Here is a 14,006-nt window from a genome sequence, read left to right as displayed (position 1 = left end):
GCCCCCCAAACCCTCAGGTGACCCCAAAACCCCCCCAGGACCCCCTCAAACCCACCCAGAACCTCCCCAAACCCCTCCAGGACCCCCCCCAAAAGCCCCTTTGGAGCCCTCCAAACCCCCCAGGACCCCCCAAACCTTCAGGTGACCCCAAAACCCCTCCAGGACCCCCCAAACCCCTCAGGACCCCCCAAACCCCTCAGGACACCCCAAAACCCCCCAGGAGCCCATCAAACCCTCAGGTGACCCCAAACCCCTCCAGGACCCCCCCAAAATGCCCCAGGACCCCCCAGAGCCCCCCAAACCCCTCAAACCCTCAGGTGACCCCAAAACCCCTCCAGAACCCCCCCAAAACGCCCCAATGAGTCCCCAAACCCTTCCAGGACCCCTTCAAACCCACCCAGAACCTCCCACAAACCCCTCCAGGACCCCCCCAAAAGCCCCCTTGGAGCCCCCCAAATCCCCCCAGACCCCCCAAAACCCCCCAGACCCCCCAAACACCCCAAAGACCCCTCCAGGATGACCCCAAACCCCTCAAGGACCCCCCAAACCCCTCAGGTGACCCCAAAACCCCCCAAAGCCCCCCAGGACCCCTCCCAATCTCACCAGGGATGTGATGTGACCATGGGGGACATCATCAGGGTCTTCCTCCCTATGGGAACATGGGGGGGTCACAGGGGTGAGACCCCCCCAAATCCATCTGGGGACTCCCAAATCCCCCCAAAACCCCCCAGGGACCCCCCAACTCCCCCAAATCCCCCTGAGGACCCCCCAAATCCCCCCAAAATCCACCTGGGGACCCCCCAGATCCTCCCAGATCCACCTGGGGACTCCCCAAATCCACCCAAGGACCCCTGAAATTCCCCCAAATCCACCTGGGGACCCCCAAATCCACCTGGGGACCCCCCAGATCCACCTGGGGACCCCCCAAACCTCCCCAAATCCACCCAAGGACCCCCAAAATTCCCCCAAATCCACCTGGGGACCCCCAAAAGGGGCAGGAATTGGGGTGGGGGTCCCACATTTGGGGGGGGGTCTCACACTCACATCTTGGCCAGGACGTATCCGACGATCTTCCCGTTCTCATCCTCGGCGATGTACGACAGCTGGGACAGGGACAGGGCACAGGTGACACAGGGGACAATGGGACAATGGGACAGGTGACACAGGTGACAATAGGACAGCTGGGACAGGGGACAGTGCACAGGTGACACAGGGGACAATGGGACAGGGGACACAGGTGACAATAGGACAGCTGGGACAGGGGACAGGGGCACAGGTGACACAGGGGACAATGGCACAGGGGACAATGGCACAGGTGACAATGGGACAATGGGACAGGTGACAATACGACAGGTGACAATGGGACAGAGGACAGGGGCACAGGTGACACAGGGGACACAGGTCATAATGGCACAGGGGACAATGGGGGGACAGGTGACACAAGTGACAATGGACAGGTGACAATGGGGGGACATGGGACAATGGGACAGGTGACACAGGGGACAATGGGACAATGGGACAGGTGACAATGGCACAGGGGACAATGGGACCGGTGAGACTGGGACAGGTGACAATGGCACAGGGGACAATGGGGGGACGGGTGACAGGTGACAATGGGACAGGTGACACAGGTGGGACAGGTAACACAGGTGACAATGGACAGGTGACAACGGGACAGGTGACAATGGGACAATGGGACAGGTGACAATACGACAGGTGACAATGGCACAGGTGACAATGGCACAATGGGACAGGTGACAATACGAGAGATGACAATGGCACAGGTGACAATGGTACAATGGGACAGGTGACAATACGACAGGTGACAATGGGACAGGGGACAGTGGGACAGGTGACAATGGGACACAGGACCATGGGACAGGGGACAATGGGGGGACAGGTGACACAGGGGACAATGGGACAGGTGAGACTGGGACAGGTGACAATGGCACAGGTGACAATGGGACTGGTGACAATGGGACAGGTGACACAGGTGACAATGGGACAGGTGACACTGAGACAGGTGACAGGTGAGACTGGTGGCAATGGGACAGGTAACAATGAGACAGGTGACAATGGGACAGGTGACAATGGGACAGGTGACAAAGGCGGGGCAGGTGACAATGGGACTGGTGACACAGGTGACAATGGGGGACAGGTGAGACAAGTGACAATGGGACAGGTGACACAGGTGACAATGGGACAGGTGACAATGGCACAGGTGACAGTGGGACAGGTGACAATGGGGGACAGGTGAGACAAGTGACAATGGGACAGGTGACACAGGTGACAATGGGACAGAGGACAATGGGACTGGTGACAATGGCACAGGTGACAATGGAGACAGCTGAGAGAGGGACAGGTGACAGTGGGGACAGGTGACAATGGGACAGGTGACACAGGTGACAATGGGACAGGTGACACTGAGACAGGTGACAGGTGACACAGGTGGCAATGGGACAGGTGACAGAGGTGATCAAGTGTGCATGGGGGGTCAGGTGACCCTTTGGGGGGGATCCTGGGGGATTCCAGGTGTGTCTGGGGGGAAAAAGGTGAGGGGGGGCACTGGGGGAATTCCAGGGGGTCCCTGGGGGGGTCCAGGTGACCTTGGGGGGGCCAGGTATGAATGGAGGAGGGGATCCAGGGGGTCCTGGAGGGTCCAGGTGATTCTGAGGGGTTCCAGGGGGTTCCTGAGGGGTTCCTGGGGGTCCTGAGGGGTCCAGGTGATTCTGAGAGGTTCCAGGGGGTTCCTGGGGGGATTCCTGGGGGTCCTGAGGGGTTCCAGGGGGTCCTGGGGGCCCAGGTGACCCTGAGGGGTTCCAGGGGGTCCCTGGGGGGATTCCTGGGGGTTCCTGAGGGGATTCCTGGGGGTCCTGAGGGGTTTTCTGGGGTCCTGAGGGGTCCAGGTGATTCTGAGGGGTTCCAGGGGGTTCCTGGGGGGATTCCTGGGGATCCTGAGGGGTCCAGGTGACCCTGAGGGGTTCCAGGGGGTTCCTGGGGGATTCCTGGGGCTCCTGGAGGGTCCAGGTGATTCTGAGGGGTTCCAGGGGGTTCCTGGGGGGTTCCAGGGGGTTCCTGAGGGGATTCCTGGGGGTCCTGGAGGGTCCAGGTGATTCTGAGGGGTTCCAGGGGGTTCCTGAGGGGATTCCTGAGGGGTCCAGGTGATTCTGAGGGGGATTCCAGGTGACCCTGAGGGCTCAGGTGTGCTGGGAATGGGATCCAGGGGGGAAATTCAGGGCCCCAGGTGTTCTAGAGGAGACCGAGGGGCACCGGGAAGGGTTAAATCCAGGAGAGAAAGGGTTAAATCCCGGTAGTCCCGGTAGTCCCAGGGCGGATCCAGAGCCACACCTGAGGCCACGAGAGGCCGTGGTAGAAATAATATTTCATCTGGTAGTTCTCGGGCAGGCAGAGCAGGTTGCAGTGCTGCATGTTCATCAGGTCCTCGGGCTACCGGGAACAACCGGAGAAGAACCGGGGGAGTCAGCCCAGAACCGGGCCCGGTGCTCCCCAATACCGGGAGGGGCCCTCAGAGACCCCTCCGAGCGTGGATCCACCTCAAAGCCGCCAAACGTTACCGGGATCCCCTCAGAGCCCGGTACCGCTCTCCAATCCCGGTGATCCCCTCACGCCTCCCGCCACGGCCCGGTATCACCGGCAGATCCCTCCCCGGTGCCCGGTTCTCGCTGTCCGAGCCCCTCTGCCCGTCCCGGGCCGCCCACCCGCGCGTTCCGGATGTTCATGGCTGCGGTTTCCCGATCCCGGTCGCGTTCCCCGTTCCCGGTTCTGGTCCCGGTGCCGCCGCCGGTCCCGGTCCCCTCACGAGTTGCCTCCGCCGGAAGTTCCTCTCTGACCAATCAGCGCCGAGCCCGCCTTCCCATCATACCGCCTTATTGGCAGGCGTTTCACCCAATCAGCGAGCGGAGACACGCGACAAGCCCCGCACTCAGCCAATCAGTGGAGAGTTCAGCGCGTGTGAGGTTTCCCCTCCCACCCCCGTCACGGACCAACCACATCTGGCTGTGCTATGATTGACAGCGGCGTGAGCCAATAGGGATAGACAGGAGGCGGGGCAGCACATGGCTGGGAGGCCGCGTGGGCGAACGCGCTTTATTGATGTGGGGGAGGGGCTGGGGGGGGGTCCCCAAATTGAGGGGGATGCTCAGGATGGATCCCCCCAAAACCTGAGCAGAGGTTTGAGCGTCCTCACGGCCACAATCCTGGGGTTTGTCCCCAAATCCTCCTTGGGTGTCCCCAAATCCTCCTTAGGTGTCCCCCAAATCCTTGGGTGTCCCCAAATCCTTGGGTGTCCCCAAGTCCTTGGTGTCCCCAATTTTGGGGGGTGGGTGGGTTGTGTCCACTCACTGTCCTCTCAGGGGGGGTCGTGTCCCCTCAGGACAACGTGTCCCCAAATCCTTGGATGTCCCCATTTCATTGGTGTCCTTTCACTCCAAATCCTGTGTCCCCACTTTTGGGGTTGTGTCCCTCAGGGGGGGTCGTGTCCCCTCAGGACAACGTGTCCCCAAATCCTTGGATGTCCCCATTTCCTTGGGTGTCCCCATTTCCTTGGTGTCCCCAAATCCTCGGGTGTCCCCAAATCCTTGGTGTCCCCACTTTTGGGGGGTTGTGTCCCCTCAGGAGATTTGTGTCCCCTCAGCACAAAATGTCCCCACAGTGTCCCCATTTCCTTGGGTGTCCCCAAATCCTCGGGTGTCCCCAAATCCTCGGGTGCCCCAAATCCTTGCTGTCCCCACTTTTGGGGGGTTGTGTCCCCTCAGGGGGGTTTGTGTCCCCTCTTGGGGATATGTCCCCACAATTCGTCCCCACACATTGCCCCCACAGCAGCGTCGATGTCCCCGCTGCTGAGTTCCCCGTTGTCCGCAGCGTCCTCTCCGTCACCTCTCCCACCCCAGATTTCTGGGGTTCCCCAGATTTTTGGGGTTCCCCTGAAGAATTTTGGGGGTTCCCGGGTTTTGGGGCTCAGGGCTGCATCCTGAGGGCCCCGTCCAGCCTCACCACCTCGCCGTTGACCATGGGGTTCTCGGCCAGGGCCTGCACCAGGTGCGCGAACTCGGCGGGGTCCCCGAGGCGGGACGGGAACGGCACCTGCTGGCCCAGGAAGCGCCGAACCTTCTCGGGGAGCCCGGCCAGGAGAGGGGTGGAGAACAGCCCTGGGAAGGGGAGATATTTATTTAATTTTTGTTTATTTTATTGCTTTATTTTATTTTATTTTATTTTGTTTTATTTTATTGGTTTATTTTATTGGTTTATTTTATTTTATTTTATTTTAATGATATTTTTATTTTATTTTTAATTTTATTTTCATTATTTTATTTGTTATTTAATTTTATTTAATCTATTAATTTATTTAATTTAGTTTTATTCTATTCATTTTTTCATTTAATTTATTTATGTACATATTTTCCAGTTATTTTTTATTTTATTTTATTTATTTTTATTTTATTTTTTTATTTTATTTATTTTATTTTATTTTATTTTATGTTATTTATTTTTTAGTTATTTTTATTTTATTTTATTTATGTTATTTATTTTTATTTTATGTTTTCTAATTTATTTATTTATTTAATTTATTTATTCATTTTAGTTTTTATTTATTTTATTTTATTATTTCATTATTTATTTATTTTATACTTTATAAATATATTTCATATTTACAAATTTATATATTTATATATTTATATTTATATTTTATATTTTATATTTTATTTTATATTTCATATATATTACTGTATTTTATTTAAAATTCATTTTAAATTAATTTTAAATGTATTTATTTATTTATTTATTTATATTTTAATTTAATTATATTTAATTTTTTATATTTTAATTATTTTAATTTTAAATTTTCTTTTCTTTATTGTTTCTTTTATTTTTATTTATTTATTTATTTATTTGATTGTTTCTTTGTTTTATGTTTTACCTATTTTTAATTTAATTTTATTTTTTATATTTGACTTTTTGGGCAAATATTCAAATGAATATTGTGGAAAATGCCCAGCAGACTGAGCTCCCATTGCCCTCCCCTCCCTCAGGTGTCCCCAGGAAGTGTCCCAGGTGTCCCCAGGAGGTGTCCCAGGTGTCCCCAGGTGTCCCCAGGAGGTGTCCCCTGTCCCAGGTGTCCCCCCCAGGTGTCCCAGGTGTCCCCAGGTGTGTCCCCAGGAAGTCTCCCTGGTGTCCCCAGGTGTCCCCAGGAGCTGTCCCAAGTGTCCCCAGGTGTCCCCCCCAGGTGTCCCAGGTGTCCCCAGGAGGTGTCCCAGGTGTCCCCAGGTGTCCCCAGGAGGTGTCCCAGGTGTCCCCCCCAGGTGTCCCCAGCTGTCCCCAGGAGGTGCCCCCTGTCCCCAGGTGTCCCCAGGAAATGTCCCAGCTGTCCCCAAGTGTCCCCAGATGTCCCCAGGTGTCCCCCAGGTGTCCCCGAGTGTCCCAGCTGTCCCCAGGTGTCCCAGGTGTCCCCAGCTGTCCCCAGCTGTCCCCAGGAGGTGTCCCAGGTGTCCCCAGGTGTGTCCCCAGAAGTCCGGTGTCCCAGCTGTCCCCAGGTGTCCCCCCAGTGTCCTCAGGAGGTGTCCCCAGGATCCCAGCTGTCCCCAGCAGGTGCCCCAGTGTCCAGGTGTCCCCAGGTGTCCCCCCAGGTGTACCCAGAGTGCCCCATGTCCCAGGTGTCCCAGATGTCCCCAGGTGTCCCAGGAAGTGTCCAGGTGTCCCCAGCTGTCCCAGAGGTGCCCTGTCCCAGCTGTCCCAAGAGGTGTCCCAGTGTCCCAGGTGTGTCCCAGGAATTCTCCCTGTGTCCCCAGCTGTCCCCAGCTGTCCCAGGAGGTGCCCCTGTCCAGGTTCCCAGCTGTCCCCAGGAGGTGTCCAGTGTCCCAGACGTGTCCCCAGCTGTCCCAGGTGTCCCCCCAGTGTCCCCCAGGTGTCCCCAGGACGTGTCCCCAGCTGTCCCCAGGTGTCCCCAGGAGGGCCCTGTCCAGGTGTCCCCAGGAATGTCCGCTGTCCCAGGAGTGTCCCAGGTGTCCCCACCTGGCGCGATGGTGACCACGCGGATGCCCAGCGGTGCCAGGTCGCGGGCGATGGGCAGGGTCATGCCCACGATGCCGCCCTTGGAGGCCGAGTAGGCGGCTTGGCCGACCTGTGGGGAGTGAAATTGGGGTTGTGGGGTTTGATTTTTTATTTTTAGATCCCTTCTCCTGATAATTCCCTGCCCAGGTATGTCAGAATATAATATAATATATTATATATTGTATATAATGTATAATATATAATATATAATATATTAATATAATAATAATATATATATAATATATAATATATAATATATAATATATAGATATGAATAAAAAATATATATATAAATAATATATATGTGTAATTATTACATTCTATTCAGAAAAATAGCACAGGCAAACAAATCAGGAAAGCTGCAAGTAGAAAAAGAATCTCACAATTTTCAACAGCAAGAAAACTGAAAAACAACTTCTAGCTTAAGCTGTAATATAATAACTTTATATATATTACTTTAAATAATATGTTAACTTTTAGCGATCGGAAAAGAGTAACATGAATACGGTAATATTCTCAGTTTATTATATATATTATAGTAGTTATATAGTATTTATATTAAATAGTATTTTTTATTGGTTTATATTATTTATATTATTATAATATATTACATATATTATTAGTTAATGTTCTTTATATTTTTATATTACTTAGGATATATATTATATATTGTATATTATATATTGTATATTATATATTGTATATTACATTACCTATTATATATTATATATTTTATATTATATATTATATATTTTATATTATATATTAGGATATTTTAGCACATTCTAGTAGTTATGATAAGCTATAGATAATAGTTAAGGTATAGATTGGTTCTGCTTTTCAGTTAAGCTGAAAAACATCTTCTAGGTTGAACTGTAATATATTCACTCAAAGTTAATACATTACAGTTTAATCTAGAAGTTGTTTTTCCAGTTTTCTTGCAGTGCAAAATTCTGAGATCTTTTCTCTATTTGCAATTTTGCTGACTTGTTTGCCTGTGTTATCTTAATACAGCAGAACCAATGTGTACCTTAACTTTTATCTATATTATATTATATTATATTATATTATATTATATTATATTATATTATATTATATTATATTATATTATATTATATTATATTATATTATATATTTATATTATATTATATTATATTATATTATATTATTGTTGTGTTATGTTATATAATATATAGTGATGTGATGTGATAAAATAAACATAATATAAATATTATATATAACATAATATAACATAATATAACATATATAACATAATATAACATAATATAACATAATATAAATAATATATAATATAATATAATATAATATAATAATATAATATAATATAATATAATATAATATAATATATATAATATATAATACAATATAAATATTAACCCTATTCATGTTACTCTTCTCCAACCACTAAAAGTTCTTATCTAGTTCATATATTACAGTTTAACACCACACATTCACCAGCCAAAAGCGTTTTTGGGGTGAAACCACCACATTTGCCACTTTTTGGTCAAGCACCAAGGGCCCTACGAGCTCAGGCATGTCGCGTTCGGGATATTGGAATTATTCCTGCAATATTGGAATTATTCCTGCAATACTGGAATTGATCCTGCAATATTGGAATTACTCCAATAGTGGGGGGGTTGTGGTGTTTCTGGAAGGTTCCCTGACCCCCCGGTGGCCCCCGGGGTCGCTCACCTGTCCCTCGAAGGCGGCCACGCTGGCCGTGTTGACCACGAGGCCGCGGTGGCCGTCGGCGTCCGGCTTGTTGTGGCTCATGAGCTGCGCGCTCAGGCGGATCACGTTGAAGGTGCCCACCAGGTTCACCTGCATTTGGGGAGGGGGGTTTGGGGAGGGGGCTTGTGGGGGGCACCAAACCCTGGTGGTGACCCCACACAGCTCCGGGCGTTGTGGTGGGAACGCCCCGAGGTCGCACATCTACAGGTATGGCATTGATCAGGGCCAAGCCATTGATCAGGGCCAAGCCATTGCTGACGTCATCCACCCATTGGTCATCCACACCATTGATCAGGTCATCCACCCATTGATGACGTCATCCACCCATTGGTCATCCACACCATTGATCAGGTCATTCACCCATTGACCAGGTCATCCACACCATTGATCAGGTCATTCACCCACTGACCAAGTCATCCACCCATTGACCATCCACCCATTGACCAGGTCATGCACATCATTGATCAGGTCATCCATCTATTGACCAGGTCATCCATCTATTGATCAGGTCATCCACATCACTGACCATTCACCCATTGATCACATCATCCATGCCATTGATGAGGTCATCCACCCATTGATCAGATCATCCATCCATTGATCATCCATCCATTGACTAGGTCATCCCCTCATTGACCAGGTCATCCATCCATTGACCAGCTCATCCACACCATTGATCATCCACACCACTGACCAGGCCGTCCACCCCACTGACCCCAGACCCCCCTCAACCACACCATTGACCAGAGACCCCCCTCATTGACCAGGTCATCCATCCATTGATCATCCACCCATGGATCATCCACACCATTGACCAGGTCATCCATCCATTGATCATCCCCATTGATCATCCACACCACTGACCAGGTCATCCACCCCACTGACCCCAGACCCCCCTCAACCACACCATTGACCAGAGACCCCCCTCACTGACCAGGTCAGTCACCCATTGACCAGATCCTCCACACCATTGACCAGGTCATCCACGCCATTGATCAGGTCATCCACACCATTGATCATCCACCCACTGACCAGGTCATTTACCCACTGACCATCCATACCATTGACCAGGTCATCCACCCATTGACCAGGTCATCCACCCCAGGTCATCTATGCCATTGATAAGGGCCAACCAATTGATCATCCACCCCATTGACCAGGTCATCCCCTCACTGACCAGGTCATCCATGCCATTGACCAAGTCATCCATGCCATTGATGAGGTCATTCACCCATTGACCATCCATGCCATTGACCAGGTCATCCACCCACGGACCAGGTCATCTACCCATTGACCAGGTCATCCATGCCACTGACCAAGTCATTCATGCCACTGACCAGGTCATCCACACCATTGATCATCCACCCATTGACCAGGTCATCCACTCATTGACCAGATCATCCACACCATTGACCAGAGACCTCCCTCACTGACCAGGTCATCCATGCCACTGACCAGGTCATCCATCCATTGACCAGGTCATCCTCTCATTGACCAGGTCACCCACCCATTGACCAGGTCATACTTGCCATTGATCATCCAACCATTGACCAGGCCATCAAACCATTGACCAGAGACCCCCCTCATTGACCAGGTCACCCACCCCCCAGACCCCAGACCCCCCATCCCACCCCACCCAGCCCCCACTGACGTTGATGACCCTCTGGAAGTCCTCCAGGTCGTGCACTTTGTCCTTCTTGCTGTTGTAGGTCTTGACGGCGATGCCGATGCCGGCGCAGTTCACGGCCAGGTCCAGGCGGCCGAACTTCTTCTGGACCACGCCCAGCGCCGCGCTCACCTGCTCAGGTGAGGTCACCTGGGGGTGTCACCAGGGGGTGGTCACCACTGGGGTCACCATGGGATGTGTCACCACTGGGGTCACCACCAGGGTCACCCTGGGATATGGCTGGTGGTCCCAAATCGAGGAGGTGGCCAAGGTGGCCTCCACTTCCTCAGGTGAGGTCCCCTTTGGGGTGTCACTGAGGGGGGTCACTGCTGGGGTCACCTGGGATGTGTCCACCACGGGTCACCTTGGGGTCACCTTGGGATTGTCACCACTGGGTCACCCCAGGGTCACCCTGGGACATGGCTGGTGGATGGAGGTGGTCAAGGTGGCTCCAATCTAGGGTGGTCAAGGAGGCCTGGTTCACCAGGGGTGGTCACTACTGGGGTCACCTGAGATGTGGCCACCAGTGGTCACCACCAGGTTCACCACTGGGTCACCACATGTCACACAGGGTCACCACTGGGGTCCCCCTGGATGTGGATGGAGGGGTCAAGTGGTCCCCAAATTCGAGGGTGGTCAAGTGCCCCACCCCGAGGTAAGGTCACCTGGGGGTGTCCACCAGGGGTGTCACACAGGGTCACCTGGGAGTGTCACCACATGACCATGGTCACCCTGGGATGTGTCACCACATGGGGTCACTACTGGGATCACCTTGGAACATGGCTGGTTGGGTCAAGGTGGTCCCAAATCGAGGAAGTGGCCAAGGTGGCCCCCACCTCCTCAGGTGAGGTCACTGGGGGTGTCACCATAGGGGATGTCCCAATCATGATGGCACCACGTGGAGGGTGGGGCAAGGTGTCCCCCCAATCCGAGGGGTCAGCCCCCATAAAGGTGAGGTCACCTGGGGAGACAATGGGGCTGCGTTGGGGTTTGGTGTCACCAGAGGGGACAAGGACAAGGTGAGATGTCACCAGCAAGGTCAAGGTGACCTTGACTCCTCGGTCAAGGTCATGATGGCCCCGGTTTGAGGAGGGGGTGGGGCAAGGTTGTCCCCGCCCCCTTGGCCAAGGTCACCTGAGGGTCAAGGTTGTCCCCACCCCTTTGGCCAAGGTCACCTGAGGGGTCAAGGTTGTCCCCGCCCCCTTGGCCAAGGTCACCTGAGGGGTCAGCCCCCATCAAGGTGAGATGTCACCTGAGAGGTCCAAGGTCACCAGAAGGGGGGTCAAGGTGGCGCCACACTCAGGGTTGATGTCACCAACGGGGGGGTCACGGTGGCCACGTGTGGATGTCACCAACAGGGCGGGGGGTCATGGTGGCCACGTGTCATGGGGTGATGTCACCAACGGTGGGGTCACAGTGGCCACATGTGGATGTCACCAACAGGGGGGTCACAGTGGCCACGTCTTGTGGGGAATGTCACCAACAGGGGCGGCCCCATGTTGGGGGGGATGTCACCAATGGGGGGGTCACGGTGGCCACGTGTGGATGTCACCAACCGAGGGGTCACGGTGGCCACGTGTCAGGGTATGTCACCAACGGGGAGTACGTCCACATGTTGGGGGGGTGTCCCCAACAGGGGGATGTCCTCCCTAATGTCCCCATCCGGGGTCCCCCATGTCCCGTGTCCAGTGCCCCCAGCCGTCCCCCCGGTTCTCCCATGTCCCTGTCCGGGGATGTCCCCATGTCCGGGGGGTGTCCCCGCCATTGCCGGTGTCCCCAGCCCGGGTGTCCCCAATGTCCCCATGTCCGGGGGTGTCCCCGCCATTCCCGGTGTCCGCAGCCCCCAGCCCGGTCCCCCGGTGTCCATCCCATGTCCGGGGGGTGTCCCCGCCATTGCCGGTGTCCCGCAGCCCCCCAGCCCGGTGCCCCCGGTGCTCCCCATGTCCGGGGGTGTCCCCAATGTCCCCATGTCCGGGGGCGTCCCCGCCACTCCCGGTGTCCCGCAGCCCCCCAGCCCGGTCCCCCCGGTGTCCCAAATGTCCCCACGTCCGGGGGGCGTTCCTGCCATTGCCGGTGTCCCGCAGCCCCCCAGCCCGGTGCCCCCCAATGTCCCCATGTCCGGGGGTGTCCCCATGTCCGGGGGTGTCCCCGCCATTCCCGGTGTCCCGCAGCCCCCCAGCCCGGTCCCCCGGGTCCCCAATGTCCCCATGTCCGGGGGTGTCCCCGCCATTGCCGGTGTCCCGCAGCCCCCAGCCCGGTGCTCACATCGGCGGCGGCGAACGCGCAGCTCTCCCCGAGCTCCCGGGCCAGCTCGGCGCCCCCGGACGAGGGCAGGTCCAGCAGCAGCACCCGCGCCCCCCGCTCCAGCAGCCGCTCCGCCGTGGCCCGGCCCAGCCCGGAGCCGCCGCCGGTCACCAGCGCCACCGAGCCCTGCGGGGGGACACGGGGACACCGAGGGCTCGGTGAGGATGGGGGGAGACCCCTCCTCAAATATCCCCTGAGCGGGGAGAGCGGAGGGGTCCCGGTACCTGCACGGTGCGGATCGCCGCCATGGCCGCCAATGGGAGCGGGGGGCGGAACCGGGGGAGGGAGAGGGGCGGGGAGGAAGAGGAGGGGAGAGGGGCGGGATGGAGGAGGAAGAAGGGGAGGGAGAGGGAGGAACCAGAAGGGAGAGGGAGGGACAATGGAGGGAGAGGGGAGGGATCGAGGAAAGACCCGGGAGGGACCGGGGAAGGACCTGGGGGACACCGGGAGGAGGGACCGGGGGTTGGGCCAAAGGAGGGACCGAGGGGGAGAACTCGGGGGGACACCAGGGGACGATCTGGGGGACAACGGAGGGACCGGGAGGACACCGAGGGGAGGGACCGGGACTTGGGCCAAAGGAGGGACCGGGAGAGAACCCGGGGGGGACACCGAGGGGACACCGGGGAGGGACCGGGGGTGGGACCGAGGGGACACCGAGTGGAGGGACTGGGGGTGGGAGCAAAGGAGGGACCGGGGAAGGACCAGGGGGACACCAGGGAGGGACCGGGAGAGAACCCGGGGGACACCGGGAGGAGGGACCGGAGGGACAGCAGAGGACACCGAGGGGAGGGACCGCGGGGAGAAACCGGAGAAAGACCCGGGTGGAACCGGGGAAAGACCTGGGGACACCCGGGGGGGACACCAGGGAGGGACCGGGAGGACACCGAGGGGACACCGGGGAGGGACCGGGGGGGGGACCGAGGGGACACCGGGGAGGGACCGGGGTGGGACCGGGGTGGGAGCAAAGGAGGGACCGGGAGAGAACCGGGGACGCCGGAGGAGGGACCGGGGGAGAAACCGAAGAAAGACCCGGGTGGAACCGGGGAAAGACCTGGGGACACCGGGGGGACACCAGGAGGGACCGGGGGTGGGACCGAGGGGACACCGGGGAGGGACCAGAGGAGAACCCGGGGGGGACACTGGGGAGGAACCGAGGGGACACCGGGGAGGGACCGGGGGTGGGACCGAGGGGACACCGAGAGGAGGAACCGAGGGG

The 14,006-nt window shown here is 55.1% G+C and overlaps 1 protein-coding gene and 1 long non-coding RNA gene across 2 annotated transcripts; both read right to left on the bottom strand.

The window, feature by feature from the left end:
- Nucleotides 1-600: 600 nt before the first annotated feature.
- LOC135460327 (uncharacterized) lies at nt 601-3,843 on the bottom strand. Its single transcript, XR_010443201.1, has 4 exons — nt 3,720-3,843; nt 3,349-3,447; nt 1,045-1,103; nt 601-649 (listed from the first exon to the last, which is right to left on the bottom strand). It is a non-coding gene; the product is annotated as an uncharacterized LOC135460327 (long non-coding RNA).
- Nucleotides 3,844-4,882: 1,039 nt separating this feature from the next.
- HSD17B10 (hydroxysteroid 17-beta dehydrogenase 10) lies at nt 4,883-13,064 on the bottom strand. The gene is made up of 6 exons (XM_064737111.1): nt 13,015-13,064; nt 12,752-12,916; nt 10,472-10,636; nt 8,782-8,910; nt 7,030-7,138; nt 4,883-5,168 (listed from the first exon to the last, which is right to left on the bottom strand). The coding sequence occupies exons 1-6, from the start codon at nt 13,036-13,038 to the stop codon at nt 4,978-4,980; spliced, it is 783 nt and encodes a 260-aa protein (XP_064593181.1). The 5' UTR covers nt 13,039-13,064; the 3' UTR covers nt 4,883-4,977.
- Nucleotides 13,065-14,006: the final 942 nt, after the last annotated feature.

Source organism: Zonotrichia leucophrys, unplaced genomic scaffold, assembly GCF_028769735.1.
Source record: "Zonotrichia leucophrys gambelii isolate GWCS_2022_RI unplaced genomic scaffold, RI_Zleu_2.0 Scaffold_34_1600103, whole genome shotgun sequence".
NCBI classification, from domain to species: domain Eukaryota; kingdom Metazoa; phylum Chordata; class Aves; order Passeriformes; family Passerellidae; genus Zonotrichia; species Zonotrichia leucophrys.
Note: the sequence above shows the minus strand (reverse complement) of the source record. Positions and strands in the feature narration are given on the sequence as shown.